Source organism: Achroia grisella, unplaced genomic scaffold, assembly GCF_030625045.1.
Source record: "Achroia grisella isolate CSIRO2021 unplaced genomic scaffold, CSIRO_AGI_Agris_v1 utg1056, whole genome shotgun sequence".
Taxonomy (NCBI): Eukaryota; Metazoa; Arthropoda; class Insecta; order Lepidoptera; family Pyralidae; genus Achroia; species Achroia grisella.
This window is the reverse complement of record NW_026712564.1, coordinates 339,887-361,242: the sequence shown is the minus strand read 5'-3', so window position 1 is coordinate 361,242 and position 21,356 is coordinate 339,887. Positions and strand designations below refer to the sequence as shown.

Here is a 21,356-nt window from a genome sequence, read left to right as displayed (position 1 = left end):
ATATATATATATATATATATATATATATATATATATATATATATATATTAAATTGATAAAACTGTATATATGTAATAAAAAATATATGTTAGTTTATTTATTTCAGGCTGCTTGGTCCATATTACAAATACCTCATAGACTAACATACATATGAAATAATATAAAACTAATATATTGATCTACACAAATCAGCTACAATATATATAAATATAAACATAAATACATAATCTGATAATCAAATTATAACTACAGCCTCAAATTGAAAGTAAGAAAAAGAAAAATATATAGCTAGAGAGCTATAGGGAAAAATAAGAATTATTCTATAATAGAATCTATATAAAATTTCTATATTCGATTAGGAATACATCTACGTAATAAAGATATTTTGTTTTAATTTTATAAGTTCATCGCGGGCCATGTTTTTAACTGATATGCCCTTGTTGAGTCGTGTCGGCCACGTCACAATCGCTGATAAGCAATCAAAGTCACTAAAACAAGTGTAAACTACATTCACAGCACAGTAACGAGACGGTCACGCAATTCCATTATGCTAACACAAATCCGCGGCGGCGTAAAATCGAATTTGAATAAAAGTCAATATCCTTTCTTCGCGAAATTAAAATCAAGGGTAGTACGATCCCATCTCGGGTCGTATCGAAGTGTTGACTGGCCGCGAAATCGGCGATTGGGAAAATATTCCTTCCCTATTTTGCACGCTATATGTCTATACACTTGTATTTTTGTTCCAATTGGAAGTTAAAAGAAAGAAAGAAATTGTTTATTTGGTACATAAGCAATACTAAAAATATTTTTTAAATTTTCAGTTACATTATATAGGTTTATATTAATTTCATTGTACCAAATAGGTCTCCGCTCAGCATATGTCGTGACGGGGTGCCACGATGCTGGTATTCTGCGGATACCTTCATACATATAATAAATATAATAATACACATACATACATACATCTAGGCGGATAACAGAGTAAACATTTACGATATACTACAATATATATAACATTAATATATATCAATATAGATAACTACAATAATAGTCACATTCAGCGTTACTAGTTTTAGCATTTAGCTTTTAAGTTGTATAGTATATAAGATAAATAGCATCTAAGATTACTGTAATGCTGAATAAATGTCTTTATTATTATTATATAAATAAATATCAAACATAACTACACACAGAAACAAAATAAACATAATGATCTGGTGACACTAGCAGGCCTTGAAAGGCCTCCAAATGCAGGATACCTTGCATTATCCTGCATTTGGAGAGCAGACACATCACGGCACAGTTTTCTGAGCGACGGAGAGTAGTTTTTTTAATTTATTTTTAAAAATCTGCACAGTTAAAGAATCCTATATAGGAGGGATATTATACCAGCACTTCGTAGCAGAATAACGAAAACTACCACGAGTTAGTTAGTGAGTACGGAAACAAAATATATGGTCACTCTATTCTCCCAAATTTGAATTTTAAAAACTATATTTATTATAAACATGTTCCACTATTATTTGAAAAAATACGAGCTGAGTTTCTTGTCAGTTCTTCTCATCTCGATATCATTCCGAACTGACGGTAGATTTGACATATCATAAGAGCCTGTAATAGACCTACATGAATAAAGATATTTTGAATTAAATTGAATCTAATTCTTCTTCAGGTCTTTGATTTGATAATTTAAGAGCTACGATCTTGTCGGTGGAGCTCTTGCCACTGCCCACGATCTTCCATCGTTATCGTTAATTCTTTCCTAACTTTGCTCATGTGCGTATTCTTCCCCTCACAGTGTTTCCATAAATAATAATATTTATAAGATTTTTTGGGCCGTATCAAGTGTTCCAACATTTTCCCTCGTCTATCTTCAATAGTAGAGAAAAGAACTGTTTAGCATACCCTGGATTCAGCGTGGAGAGGGAAAGTCCCGGTGCCAGCGTGTGGCAGAGGAAAACTCCGTGTAGTTCCTGGGACTTGTGACCTGGGTGTAGGTTTAAGGGGCCCCTTGCCGACTTTTTTTTATACTAGTTTGGTAGCACACAAGAGTACGGCCCATCTGATATCTAATCTGATCTGTAAATGGTTACCGTAGCCTATGGACCCCAGAAACACCAGAGGTGTTACGTGCGCATTGCCGACCTTTAAGAAACCTTAATATACCCTTCTTAAAAAACCCCATAGATCGTAGGACAGATGGCCATTGGGGGAGTAAAGTTCTCGAGTGGCGATCGCGGACCAGAAGACGCAGCGTGGGAAGGTCTCCAGCAAGGTGGATCGACGATCTGGTCAAGATCGCTGGAAGGCATAGGATGCAGGCAGCGCAGGACCGATCGTCGTGGAGATCTTTAGGGGAGGCCTTTGTTCAGCAGTGGACGTCTGAGATGATGAAAAAACTCCATGCTGTAGTCTTGTGAGAAAATTCGTCGAACATACGTCAATACTCACCTTCACCGCTCGTATTTTTTATATATATATATATTGTAAATACCATATTATACATGCCCCACATCTGTATTTTTAATCTGAAGTTAGTATACATGTATAACTAATAATATAACAATCTTCGCCAGTTCTTCAACCTCTCTTATCACACAGAAAATCTTCAAAAGCAGACTCATCCCGCTGATTAACTTTCTCGTTCAGTTTCTAAACGATACACTGAACTTTTGTCCTGTATCGCGATATCCTATGACTTCCCCTTCGTTTGTATCTGCAGTATATTAGACACTTAGTGGTTTTTAGATATTTTTATTAAATGTTATTTTTTGATTAAGTCGACAAAACTGTATGTATGTAATAATAAAATATATATTTTAGTTTATTTATTTATTTATTTCAGGCTGCTAGGCCCATATTATAAATACTTTATAGACTAACATACATATGAAATGATATAAAACTAATATATTGATATTATCTGTGTGGTCACGGTACTGACGATGGCAATCTGCCACGGTAGGTCCGACACACCACACCCTTCGGCCAGTAGTCCTCCTACATAAATTTTGTATAATTTTTTTATTATTTACTTTTATACAAAGTACACAAATGAGCTACAATGGCACCCATTTTGCCTATTATCTAATAAAAAAACATCTTATGTACCGAAAAATGTTATATTTTATGTGTAATTACTATAAAAAAATTGTATTTGTATAGACAAAAAAAAATATAAGCAAAGAGCCAGCGTGAAACTCCAATACTATTGGACCAAATTTCACCATATTTTTCTCACTTTATGTATAATTTGTTACGACTTAAAAGATAATTATTATTGAGATACTTTTATAAGTAAGGAACCACAGCATTGCGCGAGCTGCTCAGCTTGTCTAAATATGTATATAATAACTCAAAGGTGACTGACGTAGTGATCTATCAACGCACAGCCCAAACCACTGGACGGATCGGGCTGAAATTTGGCATGCAGGTAGATGTTATGACGTAGGCATCCGCTAAGAAAGGATTTTGATTAATTCTACCCCAAAGGGGATAAAATAGGGGATGAAAGTTTGTATGAAACTTTGTCAATATTAAACCGATCGGGCTGAGACTTTGCGTGCATATAATAAAGCTACTATAACGTAGGCATCCCCTAAGAAAGGATTTTGATAAACTCCACTCCTAAATAAATTAATTAACGCGAGCAAAGCCGCAGGCAAAAGCTAGTTACTTATAAAATTGTCGGTCACTTAGTACGTTGTATATGTATTTAACAATGCGTTACACCATTAATATCCCGCCGCTTGTACATTTGCATTAATATATCATATGGATTTGACGTTCCGCAGAAACCAGCCATTTGCCTAAGTACTAAAAATAATACTCATTTTCGCCTGTTATACACATTTTCCTTTTTTTATAACACAGGGGACAAACGAGCATGCGGCTCACCTGATGGTAAGTGACTACCGCCGCCCATGAGCACCCGCAATACCAGGGGAATTGCAAGTACGTTGTCGGCCTTTCAAAAAGGGATGAGCACTTTTCTTGAAGGTTTCAATATCGTATCGGTTCGAAATACCATTGCTGGAAGGTGATTCCACAATGTGGTTGTGCGTGGCAGAAAGATAAAATTTCCTAAATATTACTAGTGCAGAATAATGTAGATTGATTGATATGTTCTTTCCGATACATATACCGGTACACCCGCACTGGATACTGTAGTTTCATTGAACTAGACCTCTAACCTACGAGTAGCTGCAGTAAGTTGACAAAGTTTCATAACATGTCGACCTCGGTGGTCTAGCGGTCTAGCACGCCGCTTTACGACCGATGGTCGCGGGTTCGATTCCTCGCATGGCACAAACATTTGTATTCATTATTTAGGTAGTATGTTAAATGGAGATTAGGTATTATTATTATTATTGTATTTTATTTTGTTCTCTTTTGTTTTTCTTGTGTAATTAGTATTTATAATTGTGTGTATTTGTATATTATCTTCCTAATTGGGCATCTTGGGAGACTGTAAAGTCCACTTAGTACGATGTAAATGAATAAATAATTATTTATAAAAAAATATACAAAATTATTGACAATTAAAACTTTATCAAAAGTACCTACTTCCAGTATGATATAGCACGTAGTAGTAGTACTTTCATATATCTCAAATTATAGTATCTCATTATTTATAAAGTCCTGGTACTCTAACTGTAATTCCTACTTTTAAAGTTCCTATATTATTTATATTATTTTTTTTTTATTAATTTTCGTTTCCTTCATTTATCTTATAAAAAAAATTTCATATATATCTCAAATTAAATTATAGTATCTCAGTATTTATAACGTCCTGGTACTCTATCTGTAATTCCTACTTTTCAAGTTCCTATTATTTATTTATTTCACATTATCCGTTTTTTTTTATTTTTTTTTTTATTAATTTTCGATTCCTTCATTTATCTTATAAAAAAATTTCATATATCTCAAATTAAATTATAGTATCTCAGTATTTATAACGTCCTGGTACTCTAACTGTAATTCCTACTTTTAAAGTTCCTATTATTTATTTATTTTACATTTTTTTTATTAATTTTCGTTCAGTTCATTTTAGTTTATAAAAAATAAAACAAAAGTATATTATTCACTCTCGAGGACATAGCTGAAAATCTGTGTTGTACTCCTTGAGTGATTATACCAGTTTTGTATTGCTGTACCCTTATTGAATTGTTATATTATACTTGTCATGTGATGTTATAACAAAGCCTATATGTGTGTACTAAGATACAAATAAAAACTATTATCTATCTATCTAGTAAACTGATAGCTCTATAAACAACACTACAGAAAAATGCATAACACTTGAGTCGAGTGGGCACATAAAATGAAATCAGTTTTGGGTATAAAATCCGCGGACTGCGCGGCCCGCCGTGTAGCGAGCCGCAGTGATCCCGCGTGATCCGGGACTCTGGACCGACCCGGGACTTAGCAAAACAAGCCCTTACATAAAACTTGCCCTCTCGACCCCGCGCCCGGCGCGCCTCGCCTAACTCCGCGATCAGCGCCCACACAAGCTGAGTTTACTCTTTATAAAATGCTCGAAACCCTAAGAAAGGTCAGGGGTCGATTGAAGTTACATCTGTTAACTAATTTGTTTAATACTGTATTCAAATTCAGATTCAAAAATCATTTATTCATGTATGACATTTTAGCCGCTTATGAACGTCAAATTTTTTATATTATAATTTTTTCCCTACCGTCCAGTTCAGTATATGGATCCAATTGAGAAGAACTGGCAAGCAACTTATTTGAATTACTTTGTTTTTTATAAAGCCAATTTATTTACAATGTTAATATTTATATAGGTGTCTATGTCTAACATTAAATGAAAATCCCGTGCATGAACAACTTTTGCCATGCACGCTCGTTATTTGAGTAATCGTTTAGTGAGTAATAGGCTTTGCTCAGTAAATATGATTTAACAGATGTTTTGAATTTATTTAAGGGTAATTCCAGTATATCCTTTGGTATCTTATTGTAAATTTTTATACCTATTCCCATAAAAGACCTATTGAATGTAACGTGCAGGAATGAAGTATCTTAGATGCCAAATGTCACAAATGTAGATGTAAATGATGTAAATGAAGCATTTTGTATTAAAATAAATAAAAATAAATAAAATTCAATTAAATTAAATAAAAATAGGCTACGTCACGTTACGTAATATTACAAAACTATCTGTGACTAAAAGTACAAGAGTGTAACTATTTTAATTTAACAATACTTCCACACTGTTCTCCACTACTTTACTCTGCTCTACAGTACCCTACCCTGTCGTACTAGAGTACGACAGGGTAGGGTTGACTCTGCTCTACTCCACTATATTCTATTCAAAGTGCGAACAAAGTAATCGAAAGTCGATTTATTATACATTAGAAACAGCAATATTAACACTTCAACTCATAAACAGCTTAATTCCGTTGGATTGGGGTTCAAATTTGAAAGTGTGACTGGCAACGACATTGTTTTGTTTGCGTCAAATATTCTCCGGCAATAGCGTGCAATATTTCCTGTCGCCTTTATTTTTAATATTAACAGAAACTATGGTCGATAATGGTAAAATACATGTATATCAAAATTGACAAATAATCAGATAATAGCAAAAAAGGATTTTAAATGTATATAAAAAATACAATAAAAGTCTAAGAAGGTACGTCGTGCACAACTGTACCGTACTCTAGTCTACTCTACAGTATTCTGCTCTGCTCTACTTATACTATTACTATAGTACTCTGTACTGCTCTCTACTACTTTTTTTTTGCGTCAAATATTCTCCGGCACAGTATTTCCTGCTGCCGTTTACCCCGTCGTACTGTAGTACGACAAAGTATCTTGTTTATGGTTGACTCTGCTCTATTATATATATCTCCACTATATTCTATTCAAAGTGCGAACCGAAAGTCGATTATTATACATTAGAAACAGCATAATTAACACTTCAACTCATAAACAACTTAATTCCGTTGGAATGATATATATATATATGCAATTTGAAAGTTTGACTGGCAACGACATTGTTTTGTTTGCGTCAAATATTCTCCGGCAATAGCGTGCAATATTTCCTGCTGCCGTTTACTGTCACCGTTCGGTGATATACTGTCCATTAGAATGTTACCATTTTTATCTAAAGTATCTTGTTTATGGTGTACATGGAGACAATATAATCTATATGTATCGAAACCTATTATATATATCATTGGCCTCGTTGATCTAGTAGTTTGGAACACTGACTTACTTCCGATGGTCGCAGGTTCGATTCCTCGCACGGCACAAACATTTGTATTCATGAGTATGATTGTTTGTATCGGTCTGGGTGTTTTCTATGAGTAATATGTATTTATTTACAAAAAACATATATATCTATGTTATCTAGTGCACATAACACAAGCTTTACCTAGCTTAACTTGAGACTATATATATATATATATATGCACTACTGATGGACATCACAATATCATGTGACATACGTGATAATAGTACTTCAATTTATACAACAAACTAACGTTTGCTGGCTCACCTAGTATACCCATATTATTTTAACGTAGCAAAACATCGCATATATATAACACATGTACTAGCTTGTTGCCCGCGGCTTTAATCGCGTTAATTTATTTATTTAGGAGCTTGGAGTTTATCAAAATCCTTTCTTAGGGGAATGCCTACGTCATAACATCTACCTGCATGCCAAATTTCAGCCCGATCCGTCCAGTGGTTTGGGCTGTGCGTTGATAGATCACTACGTCAGTCACCTTTGAGTTATATATATTTAGATTGAGATAATAGTCACGTAAACAAGTGCGTAAATATATACATATATATACATAGTAATTATAATGATTAATGATTATATTTTGTACCTAAAATAGTTTAATAGCCGTGCCACAGTCGACTGCGAACTTTGTTCGGTGCCAAAGTCTCTATGTAGAGATTAAAATGTAAATTAGGCTATCTGGGGTCATTGTAATGTTCGTTTGTAACGATTTGAGACGCTATAAAAATATACTCAACGTTGTTTACAAAGTCTTATTACGCAGATAATAATAATAATAATAATAATAATTATTGACAATAAATGTACACCTCTTAATCTACATGACAAAAATATACAAAAAAATGAACACATTATAAATAAGGACCAAAAAATAGACAACTGGAGAAAAAAGTCTCTTCATGGAAGACACAGAGCGGATCTATGCCGAATTCATGTCGACAAGAATGCGTCGAGCAAATGGTTGAAACGCGGTGAGCTCTTCCCAGAGACAGCATTTATGTTAGTGATCCAAGATCAGATATTTAGTACCAGAAACTATACAAAACACATTTTAAAAGACAGAAATTTGGCAAATGATTTATGCCGGCATTGCAATAGTGTTTCCGAGACCATACAACACATCATGGGTGCTTGTAAGACATTAGTTCAAAATGATTATAACACCGCCATGATCAAGTTGGTACAATTATACATCAATAGATATATAGCACATAAACATAAATTCATAGAAAGCAAAGTTCCATATTACAAATACAGCCCTATTAATGTATTAGAAAACGATCACTGTAATTGTTTAGAGATATTATTACTAATAGTTTGCATTCAAAATATTAAAAATATCGCTCTGATGTAACATTCACTCACACTCAATTTGCCAAGAAAAACAATTGAAATGTGTTATAAAATATTTTCTTTGTAAAAAAACTTCTTATGAAATTGAAGAATTTACAAATGATAACAATGTTTTTGTAGAAAATATCTAACTTAAAATTCATAGCGCTGACAATGTCATTTGATTGAACAGAGATTAAGTGCATAGCTGTTTCTATGTTGATTGTCGCATGCCTAATCCTTGTTGTTAATTAAATATAAGTAAATCAATATTTATTTAAAAGAGCAACACACAAGTTTCTTGTTCATTCTTCTTGTAATGAATCTGCATTCCGAATGAGCGGTAGAATAAAGAATCTTGACTATTCAAAAATGCTTATATTAAGTTTATTTGAATAAAGATTATTGCTATTTCATTTTAAAAGTACATTAACACGATTACGATGATCGTTGGCCTCAAATGAAGTTTGTTTTCCCCGTGTACCGTCCATTAGGCTCAGCGGGACAGTTCAACATTAGGGGTACATCGACCTCTTCCTGTATCCAGATAATGTAACTTAACTTACTTATGTTCCTTCACATTCTGAGTAAACTGTTACTGGATGCTGATCCGTCCAAGTTAGGGATGGGGTGTATGATTTCGCTGCCATAAATGGTCATGTAACCGAGGTAGAGTTAGACTATAAAATAACAAGCTACTCGTATATATAGTTTGTTGGTCATGCAAGTAAAAGTAACGAAAAATTATTTCTTTTGACGACCTCGGTGGCCTAGTTGTTTTGCACACCGTCTTACTTCCGATGGTCGCGGGTTCGATTCCTCGTACGGTACAAATGTTTGTATGATTGTTTGTATCGGTCTGGCTGTCTTCTGCGTATAATATGTATGTATCTACGAAAAAATCGATCTATGTATATGTATCAGTTATCTAGTACTCATAACACAAGCTTTTTTTTTATACCACTTAGGTGGCAAACAAGTATACGGCCCATCTGATGGTAAACGGTTACCGTAGCCTATGGACGCCTGAAACACCAGGAGTGTCACATACTTTAGCTAGCTGAACTTGGGTCTAGATGGCGCTGTGTGAATTGTCCTGAGATTATTATTATTATTACATGTATGTGGATTATTATCTATAAAAGTGGCACCGATGTCGGAGAGGTTGAAGAGTATCGTCTATCGTGGAATGGACATTTAATGCGTAGGAATGAAGATAATATTTTAAGAAAGGTGTTACATATCAATGTGGATTGTTATAAGGGCAGAAGGCCGAAAAAGAGATGGATGGACTGTGTGAAAGATGATATGGTAAGAAAGGGAGTAAATAACGAGATAACTGCGAACAGGGATGAATGGAAGAGAAAAACATATTACGACGACCACAAATAAAAGAGATAAGGAAGAAGCAGATGATGATAGGTTATTACATAACTATATGATCTGCTTGTTAGCTATTCTAGTTACATTAAATAATTTATTTTGATCCGGAAAACGTACTAACGAATCGTTCCTGAATTACGTTACTCTAAACTTTATTCATGTAGGTCTATTTATTACAGACTCTTATGATATGTCAAATCTACCGTCAGTTCGGAATGATTTCGAGATGAGATGAACTGACAAGAAACTCAGCTCGTATTCTTTTCAAATAAATGTTGTACATGTTTACAATAATACAGATTCATATTTAAATTCAAATTTGTAAGATAAAAATGACGTCCAGTATATGCTATTGCAAAAGCAAATAGTCTAATCGGTGTAACCCGAACAGACCAGTCCCCACAAGCCAGCAATTATGTCCTGCTGAATAAACGTTTTTTGATTTTGAATTAGTAAATAATTATCAAAATCGGTTCATAATTGGCAAACATATAATGTAACTAGCTTTTGCCCGCGGATTTGCTTGCGTTAAATTATCCCCTCAGGGCTGGTATTTATCAAAATTCTATCTTAGCGGATGCCTACGTCATAGTAGCTTTATGCATGCAAAGTCTCAGCCCGATCGGTTTAAATTTGATAAAGTTTCATACAAACTTTCATCCTCTATTTTATCCTCTTAGGGGTAGAATTAATCATAATCCTTTCTTAGCGGTTTCCTACGTCGTAACATCTACCTGCATGCCAAATTTCAGCCAGATCCGTGCAGTGGTTTGGGCTGTGCGTTGATAGATCACTATGTCAATCAGTCACCTTTGAGTATATATTTAGATGATAAAAAACGATGCAGAATTGAGCCCCTTCTATTGTTACTGTCGGTTAAAACCACTGTCTCACGAGCGGTATTCGTTACATTTAGTCTTTCATAACGGGATCCCTTCCAAACCATTTGCATTCCAAGCAGTGATTACAACTCATACCGACTCAAATTTGTGAGAATAGAGTGACCACCAGCATACGCTATTGCAAAAGCAAACAGTCCAATCAGCGTTCGTGGTTAGTTAAAATTTATTCGTCTTCCCGTGTCCTTTTTGACAGGGTATTAGTTGAAAGCTAGTGAGAGTACCGACTTCGGTCGGAACAGTAAGTACCGTGTTTAACGGCTTAACCTCGTGGAAAGAAGCAAAACTTTGCAGCAAGCAAACGAGTTGTGACCTAAAAAACAACTTGAAACACAGCCGTTAATTAAATGCTCCGCCAGCCACAAACGTGAAAACTCCTGTTTACTAAGACAAAAAAGCATAAACAAAAACTGTTTGTTTAAAACTTTGCGGCGCGAGCTAACAAGACGCAGAGCTTTTAGCGAGTCTCGAACTTCATGTAGGTACTTGATACAACCGTATATACCTTCAAGACTAGAAATAGAAATAGAAATAGAAATAATCTTAATTCAAATAAACTTAATATAAGCACTTTTGAATAGTCAAGTTTTTTATTCTACCGCTTATTCGGAATGCAGATTCATTACAAGAAGAATAAGCAAGAAACTTGTGTGTTGCTCTTTTAAATAAATATTGATTTACTTATATTTAATTAACAACAAGGATTAGGCATGCGACAATCAACATAGAAACAGCTACGCACATAATCTCTGTTCAATCAGATAACATTGTCAGCGCTATAAATTTTAAGTTAGATATTTTCTACAAAAACATTATTATCATTTATAAATTCTTCAATTTTATAATAAGCTTTTTTACAAAGAAAATATTTTATGACACATTTGAATTTTTTTTCTGGCAAGTTGAGACTATAATTCTTAGTGGGGTAATCAGCCCCTACCGACTTAGTAACCGCATCACTTTAAATGCCTACATTCTGCTAAGTATATTTAAATATAACACTGAGATATACCTACTGCCGTCTCTTAGGTTAATATAGTTTATTAATAGTCACTCGTATCATAATAAGTTACTTGTTTGTCGGTCCTTCAAATAAAAATTAAGTGTAATTCAAATTCAAAATATCTTTACTCATGTTTCATACATTTTTAATAGACTCACTATCACTTCTATGATATGTCAAATCTACCGTCAGTTCGGAAATATTTCGAGATGACTAATATTTGAAACTCAGCTCGTATTCTTTTTAAATAAATGTTGTACATGTTTACAATAATACAGATTCATTTCTAAATTCTTGTAATAATTTATTGCAAAAGCAAATTTACAATTTCACTAAGTAATAAATCGAAATTATAATCATTTTCCATAGTATAAAACAAAGTCGCTGTCGCTGTCTGTCCCTATATATGCTTAAATCTTTAAAAGTACGCAACGGATTCTGAAGCGGTTTTTTAATAGATAAAGTGGATTCAAGAGAAAGGTTTATCTAGACACGCGGTAGCGTGTCAAGCCGAGTTTCAAGTAAGAGAACATGTATACCCGGCGAGCAGCACCGTGTGTATATTTACACGAACCATTTGGAGCCACTTTTACCCCTCATAACTCAAAAACGAATGAGTCTTTCATAAACCTGTCAAATTTGGTTCATATATTGAGACTTGCGAGATAAATATGTGTTCCAAATTTCATAAACATATCTCAAACGGTTATTTAGATATTAACGTCCAAATATCGTCATTTTTATCACTGATCAACTATAGATCAAAATTATAACCTACTTCCAGATGACCTAGGAATTTCAAGTTGGCATGCAGATAGGTAATTATAAAGATGAAAATCTGGTAGTTGGTAGTAGAGTCAGACCTTAGGCTACAGTATATTATCCTAAGTTATAAAAAGAAATGATATTATATATTGTTATAAATACATTTCAGGACAGACCGTTGAACTTGGCCCCAATTTAGATCTCACCTCTTTTGTCGTAGAAGTCAACAATCAAGACATATCTATATATCATTTCACATTTATGTTTTTGATCGGATATATATAACTAGCACACACATATATATATATATATATATATATATATATATATATATTAATTAAATCACTCTATCTATTAAAAAACCCGCTTCAAAATATATACGTAGATTTAAAGATTTAAGCATACATAGGGACAGACAGCGACAGCGACTTTGTTTTATACTTAGTAATGATACATGTATACCCGTGCGAAGACGGGGCGAGTAGCTAGTTAATCTAGTCGAAATAATGAAGTACTAGTACTTTCTCAATAAACTCTTAACACAACGAATGAGTAAACCGCAATTTCATAGAGCCGGCTGATTTGCATGCCAATGGGGGATGCGTGAAACAACTGCCTTGAATACTAACGAAAAAGACTTCAAAAGATCGTGCGCAAACCTTTGAACTCGCTCCAGTAATCCTTGAGGCAGCCGTGAGGGTTCCCCGCACCGTGAGGGAAAATTAGTTGTTTCGAATATAACATTGTTATGAAACCACATCGAATCGACGCTACTGGAGTTTTTTCTAGCTTATACACATTATATGAACCAGATGTTTACCCTAATTGCTATTCTGTAAGTGATGATTACAGAATAGCTCTACAGATCATCGGTCCTCCATGTCGGAGGCCTTCCCGCTTTCTTGTTAGTACAAAATAGGTATAGAACATGGTATAAAGAAAGAAAGAAAGAAAAACATTTATTGTCAACCATTTTTACATATACATTTGACAATTATACAGTTTACACATATATATATATATATACATACACATATGCACATATATACATACATACATACACACTTAGAACAATTACAATAATTTATCTTATATTATTTTAAATATGGTTTGGTATCGTTGCAGGTGTCATGGATCCGGCACCGAGACCTGCACATCCTAACCGTGGGAGGGTACACGTACACCTCGGACCAGAGGTTCCAGGCTACACACTCTCCCCAGACCGACGACTGGACGCTGCACATCAAGTGGGCCCAGCAGAGAGACGCCGGCGTCTACGAGTGCCAAGTCTCCACGCAGCCGGTGCGCTCCTTCTTCGTCACTCTGCACGTTGTCGGTGAGTACCCAAGCTACGCATGTATATTTTGATAACTTACGGATAGTATCTGGACGACCAAGTGTCGCTCGATCGTTTTTTTTTTTCAGGAAATACGTACGTAACTTTGACAAGTATTTTTTTTAAGTATAAATTAATTATTATTATTTATGTAACTAAGTTATATGATTATACCGTACTTATTTATATATATACGTGAAGCAAAAACTTTGTACCTCTTTTTACGAATATTACGCGAATAGAGGAGTATGAAATTACGCACACTTATAATTAATATATAGAAGAAACGTAGAATTCTTCAAAATTCATAATTCATTTATTCATCTAGTAGGTAATTTTAGCCGCTTATGAACGTCAAATTTTTACATTATAATTTTAATTTTGACCCTACCGTCCAGTTCAGTGTATAGATCCAATTGAGAAGAACTGGCAAGAAACTCAATTGAATAACTTTTTTTTTAAAAGCCAGTTTATTTACAATGTATATTTATATAGGTGTCTATGTCTAACATTAAATGAAAATCCCGTGCATGAACAACTATTGCCATGCACGCTCGTCATTCTTCTTCATAGCAAAAGTTTTATATACATAAACTATTTAATTAAAGCAAGTCAAACCAATCAAAAATTTATTCATGTAGGACATTTTAATCGCTTATGAACATCAAGTTTTTTTGTATTATTATTTTCCCTACCGTCCAGTTCAGTATACAGATTCAATTGAGAAGAACTGGCAAGACCGGTATCAGAGGAGCTTCCTCGCTCGTACCCTTAGATTGTGAAATGAACTTCTGAGACTACATATAGGGTTTTTAACATTAAGATATTAAGGTTTCTTGAACAACTTGGCAACGCGCACGTGATGCCCCTAGTTTTTCAGGCGTTCATAGTCTACGGTAACCATTTACCATCATTTATTCATGTAGGACAGATGGGCCGTCTGCTTGATGGCCACCATCGTAGCATAAAAAAATGAAACTGAATTGAATTGCTTCTGTAATAAAAGCTAGTATTTATTGTGTACTTATATAGATGTATATGACGAGACTGCGTTGCAATACTTGTTCATGCACTGGATTTTCATTTAATGTTAGACATAGACACCTATATAAATATACATTGTAAATAACCTACCTATGTCCTATATGAATGAATGATTATTTATTTTGATTTTGGTTACGTCTAACATTAAATGTAAATCCTGTGCGTGAACAATTGCCATGCACATTAGTTATCTAAAAAAATGTTTAAAAACATATTGCTGTCTACTGTCAGTATGACAGTGCACTAACTCACGATTATTTTATTAATTCAGCGTGACGATAAATAAATTAACACATAACATATAAGATACAAAGGCTGGAAATTTATTTCTTCTTTTGTCGAGTTCAACAAAGAATGACATTGCGTAATCCGTAATAGGTCTCCTTTATCCTCGCCTTTAACATATATAGTATACAAGTAACAGCTTCAATTATCCACGACATACATATATTACGTCCCTTGCGCGTTCCCTCACCAGCTTGTATCCGTCGAGCAAAAATTCCACTATAAATCGTAACGTGTAATTTTGGTTTGCCCTGCGGACTCGCCCTCGCATGTTTCCTGAAGTTGTACAGCTGTGTACAATCTACACCGTTATATTATTCCGAAAATAAACTATGGTTTAATTAGACAGTGAACGTTTAGCTTCATATTTAACTGTTAACTATACTTGTATCTTAACATATAAAAGAGCAACTTCCAAGTTTCTTGCTCGTTCTTTTTGTGATGAAGCAGATTTCCGAATGAGTGCTAGATTAAAAAAAATAACTGATTGCTATTCAAATGTGCTTCAATGTAAGTTTGTTTGAATAAATGATTTTCTATTCTATTCTGTTGTATCAAATGTTCCGGCTAATCTCTGAAATGACTGGACTGATTTTGACGAGTCTTTTTGGCAGGTAGCTGATCTAATATGGAGTAACTTGGACTACTTTTATTTTAGAAAATAAAGTTAAATTACACGCGGACGTAATCGCGGGGACAGCTAGTGTTATATACAATGAGTGCTACTAAACCCAATGTCATCAAAATAAGTGGAAATAGTATTGAGTGAATCCTATTAATTAAATAAGCATTAATTTGGAATTGTGGTCAGGGCAACAGCACGTCGAGCAGACGTCTGGACAGATAGGGCGTTCACACCATCACAATATGTATGTACGAGCCGATGGACCTCATCATCCACGTTGGGATAACAATATTTACGTTTAATTCAGGGTTGCCAACTATAGGGCACGTAAATGTTATATTTTGTTTATTTATTTCAGACAACTAAGCCCATATTATAAATACCTTATAGACTAACATACATATGAACTAACTAAAAATCATACCATCTATTACGTACTGCCTTTATAACAAACAAACAAATTTCATTTCTTTTCATTTCATATAATTATAAAGTTTCATTAAAATCGATTCAGTAGTTTTTGCGTTAAAGAGTAACAAACATCTATCCTTCACAAACTGTCGCTTTTGTAAATAATATTAGGAACGAGTGTGATCCCTCGTTCCTTCCGCCATTGTCATCTATGTCATCTAAACAATACTATGTACCATATTAGTTTAGAATGCCAATACACAAGATGCATGGGCACCTTTATATGAGGCAAAAAGTTTAAAAGTTGGCAACCCTGGGTCACTTCCCGCATTCGGCGATGAGAGCGCGGGGTATTCCAGCAAATGGCAACTCGAAAATGCGGTGCGGAATCGGCAGCGAGCCATTGTCACGGAACATTTTAACATATTTATTGGAGCGGATGGGCGTGCTTTGAATTAATCGGGTGCCGCGCACTCCCAACACAGCAATTTGTTGTAAATCCAGAGATAAAAGCGGACGCCGTCCGATGTGTCCGCTAGTGTTGCCAGGTCCGATGCTTTTTCCGTACATGGGGGGTAGTTAATAATGAGAATTAATAACGATGGTCGATGTGCTCCCTCAAATAAGGTTGAGTGCAATGATGGCTGGTTCATCCGTCATACTCGTAAGCCGGTGCTGCTTGTGGGGACTGGTCTGTTCGGGTTCCGAACACTGATTATACTATTTGCTTTTGCAATAGCATACGCTGGTGGTCACTCTATTCTCACAAGTTTGAATTTAAAAATGAATCTTGTAAACAAGTACAACATTTATTAGAAAAGAATACGAGCTGAGTTTCTTGTCAGTTCTTCTCATCTCGATATCATTCCGAACTGACGGTAGATTTGACATATCATAAGAGTCTGTAATAGACCTACATGAATGAAGATATTTTGAATTTTAATTTGAATAACCTCATTGTTAGCAATGTACTACATCAGGTTGACCTCCAAGCGGTTCGCCCTGGAAACCATCGTGATAAATTACTGGTGAATTTGTCATGATGTGCTAACTGACCTGACCTCATGCTCATCTTATCATCCTCCACTGGTGCCCCGCCAGCGTAAACCGTTAGCGCAGGCGGGTGCACCATTCCATTATCATCGCTAGAAAAAAAAAAGTACCTGAGTCGCAGTCCGGTCGCAGATCAGGACATTGAAAAAAAACAAGGGGATTTTACGTCTGCGTATTAAACTACCAAATTACCTTCATATTAATTACCAAAATTAATTCACATAATAACAAGTAATCACTCTTGTCCAGTCTAGTCTTCATCAGACATAGCGTCCCGATCAGGTATAAATCGGGACGCGTCCCCAGGCCCCTGAAAATCGGGACCCACGCAAATCGGGATACCTGGCAACACTCGCCGGCTATCGAATACATCATCAAAATAATTGTAATCCTCTACATAAACGGTAGGTGTGCGTATGTATGTCAGTAACAATGCGGGTAGCTCACTCTGCTTACAGCTGATAACAAAATAATAATAATATTAGAACAATTTAAACAGCGCCATCTAGTCCCAAGCTAAACATAGCTAGTGTTATGCCTATTAGACAACTGTTATAAACACTTAGATACATTTTTAACCACAATGGACAATTCACACAGAGTCAACTAGTCCTAAACTAAACAGAGCTTGTGTTATGTATACTAGACAACTGATATAAACACATATATTTTTTTATTATATATACATAATATACATACGTTATGTATACTAGACAACTGATATAAACACATATATACATTTTTAACCACTATGGACAATTCACACAGCGCCATCTAGTCCTAAACTAAGCAGAGCTTGTGTTATGGGTACTAGACAACTGATATAAATACTTAGATACATTTTTAACCACTATGGACAATTCACACAGAGTCATCTAGTCCCAAGCTAAGCAGAGCTTGTGTTATGGGTACTAGACAACTGATATAAATACATAGATACATTTTTAACCACTATGGACAATTCACACAGAGTCATCTAGTCCCAAGCTAAGCGTTATGTATACTAGACAACTGATATAAACACTTAGATACATTTTTAACCACTATGGACAATTCACACAGCGCCATCTAGTCCTAAACTAAGCAGAGCTTGTGTTATGGGTACTAGACAACTGATATAAATACTTAGATACATTTTTAACCACTATGGACAATTCACACAGAGTCATCTAGTCCTAAACTAAGCATAGCTTGTGTTATGGGTACTAGACAACTGATATAAACACTTAGATACATTTTTAACCACTATGGACAATTCACACAGAGTCATCTAGTCCCAAGCTATGCAGAGCTTGTGTTATGGGTACTAGACAACTGATATAAACACTTAGATACATTTTTAACCACAATGGATATTCACACAGCGCCATCTAGTCCCAAGCTAAGCAAAGCTTGTGTTATGGGTACTAGACAACTGATATAAACACTTAGATACATTTTTAACCACTATGGACAATTCACACAGCGCCATCTAGTCCTAAACTAAGCAGAGCTTGTGTTATGGGTACTAGACAACTGATATAAACACTTAGATACATTTTTAACCACTATGGACAATTCACACAGCGCCATCTAGTCCTAAACTAAGCAGAGCTTGTGTTATGGGTACTAGACAACTGATATAAATACTTAGATACATTTTTAACCACTATGGACAATTCACATAATATACATACGTTATGTATACTAGACAACTGATATAAACACTTAGATACATTTTTAACCACTATGGACAATTCACACAGAGTCATCTAGTCCCAAGCTAAGCAGAGCTTGTGTTATGGGTACTAGACAACTGATATAAATACATAAATATATATTTTTGTAAATACATACATAATGTAAACGCTTATTGGTGATTCGAGAATGAGCAGTAGAATAAAAAAATGTTGCTATTCAAAAGTGCTTATATTAAGTTTATTTGAATAAAGGTTATTTCTATTAATAATATCAGAACAATTCACACAGCGCCATCTAGTCCCAAGGTAAGCAGAGCTAGTGTTATTGATACTAGACAACTGATATAATAATAATAGTAATCTTAGGACAATTCACACAACGCCATCTACACCCAAATTAAGCTAGCTAAAGCTTGTGTTATGGGTACTAGATAACTATGGGTACTAGATACAAATACACAAATATATATTTTTTGTAAATACATACATAATATACGTAGAAAACATCCAGATCGATTCATACAATCATACTCATGAAACTATTTGTACCGTGCGAAGAATCGAACCCGTGACAAATCGGAAGTAATGCGATGTCCTAAACCGCTATACCATTGTGGTAACAGGGTTGTAATACACTATAAGTAGACGAATAAAGTCATTGGCAACCACTTGATGTGAGAATGCGATTGTTTCGGCAGCTCACCGACTCTCGGAATCTGCAACCCATATTCCGAATGTTGGGTTTAAATAGGGTTGCCATCGATTTAAATTGAAAATATATTTAATCATGTAGGTCTATTACAGACTCTTATAATATATCTAATCTACCGTCAGTTCGGAATGATTTCGAGATGAGAAGAACTGACTAGAAACTCAGCTCGTATTCTCATCAAATAAATGTTGTACATGTTTACAATAATACTGATTCATTTTTAATTCAAATTTGGGAGAATGAGTGATCACCTGCTTATGTTATTACAAAAGCAAATAGTCTAATCAGTGTTCGTAATCGAACAGACCAGTCCCCACAAGCAGCACCAGTTCACGAGTATTACGGTCCGTCAGGGTTTCCCCAGATTTGTCCTAGTTTTGAGGGCATCTGGGTAGCGTCCGGGGTGATGTAATTTTTTTAGGTTTAATATTAATCATCATCATCATCATCGCAGCCCGGAAGACGTCCACTATTCGGTTCTGCGCTGCTCGCATCCAAGCGATCTTGACCAGATCGTCGGTTGACTTATGCGCTGACTTTACTGCCCCATCGGCCATTTGTCCTACGAGCTATGTGCCCTGCCCAAAAAAATTCTTTGGGCTAAACTTCTGCGGACCTTCATTTCTGATTCGATCAAACAATTTCCATTGCCCTCTGAGTGACAATGGGGCCCACTCTCTGTTCCGTAAGTCATCACTGGCAACACGCATTGGTCGTAAACCTTCGCCTTGAGACACTGCGGAAATTTGGACGAAAAGATATATCGGAGCTTCCCGAACGCTGCCCATCCGAGTTGGATTCGACGATTGATGAAATGACCTAAATAAAGTATACGTAGTGATCGACAATTTCGAGTGTAGAATCACCGATTTTTACGGGAGCAGGTACGGCATGGACGTTTGATATAATTTTCGTCTAAGGTTTAATATTAAAGTATATTAATAATTTTGACTTATTTTAGGAATTAAAAAAATCAAACTGTTTATTAAAACAATTTGTAACAAACTACAATAAGACTCTGTTTTGTTAAGTAGGTACATTTAAAATGATGATAAAAAATTAATACATTTAGTTTTAAGGTCTGAATTTAAATAAAAACCTGTTGACATGTCATGATCTGGACTCTAAAATCCGGGGTTTTCTCGCGTCTTGTTTTGGTTTCAAAATTTTGGGAATGGCAACCCTAGGTGTAGGGTTGTGAGGTCAGTTGGAGCGGCGCCAACGTTTCACAAATTGAGATCGTTTCATATCAATTCAACCTATTATAATTTATCGTCTGAGTAACAAAATATTGTAATGGATTTAATAAATTCTCCATACTAGGTAGTGCAGTGTATTTATATCAGGGATGTTATGGATATGAAATTTCGGATACGGATAGGTTTCGGATATAGGAATGATTATTATACCGGATACGAATATGAAATTATTTCGGGTTATCCGGATATTAACTTTTTAAGGAATCTGAAAAGTAAAATACAAATTAGTTACATAACATATCTCAATTAGGCTCCGCCCCTATCCGATATTATCCGAAACTTTTATTTCGGATTCGG

At 35.0% G+C, this 21,356-nt stretch overlaps 1 protein-coding gene across 1 annotated transcript in view; it reads left to right on the top strand.

Annotated features, from left to right (window-relative positions):
* LOC131848742 (zwei Ig domain protein zig-8-like) overlaps positions 1–21,356 on the top strand; it is a 560,844-nt gene that overhangs the window by 425,681 nt on the left and 113,807 nt on the right. Inside the window, exon 3 of the mRNA XM_059198708.1 lies at positions 13,781–13,991. Within this exon, the coding sequence (XP_059054691.1) occupies positions 13,781–13,991 (211 nt within the window). The remainder of the gene's footprint in view (positions 1–13,780; positions 13,992–21,356) is intronic.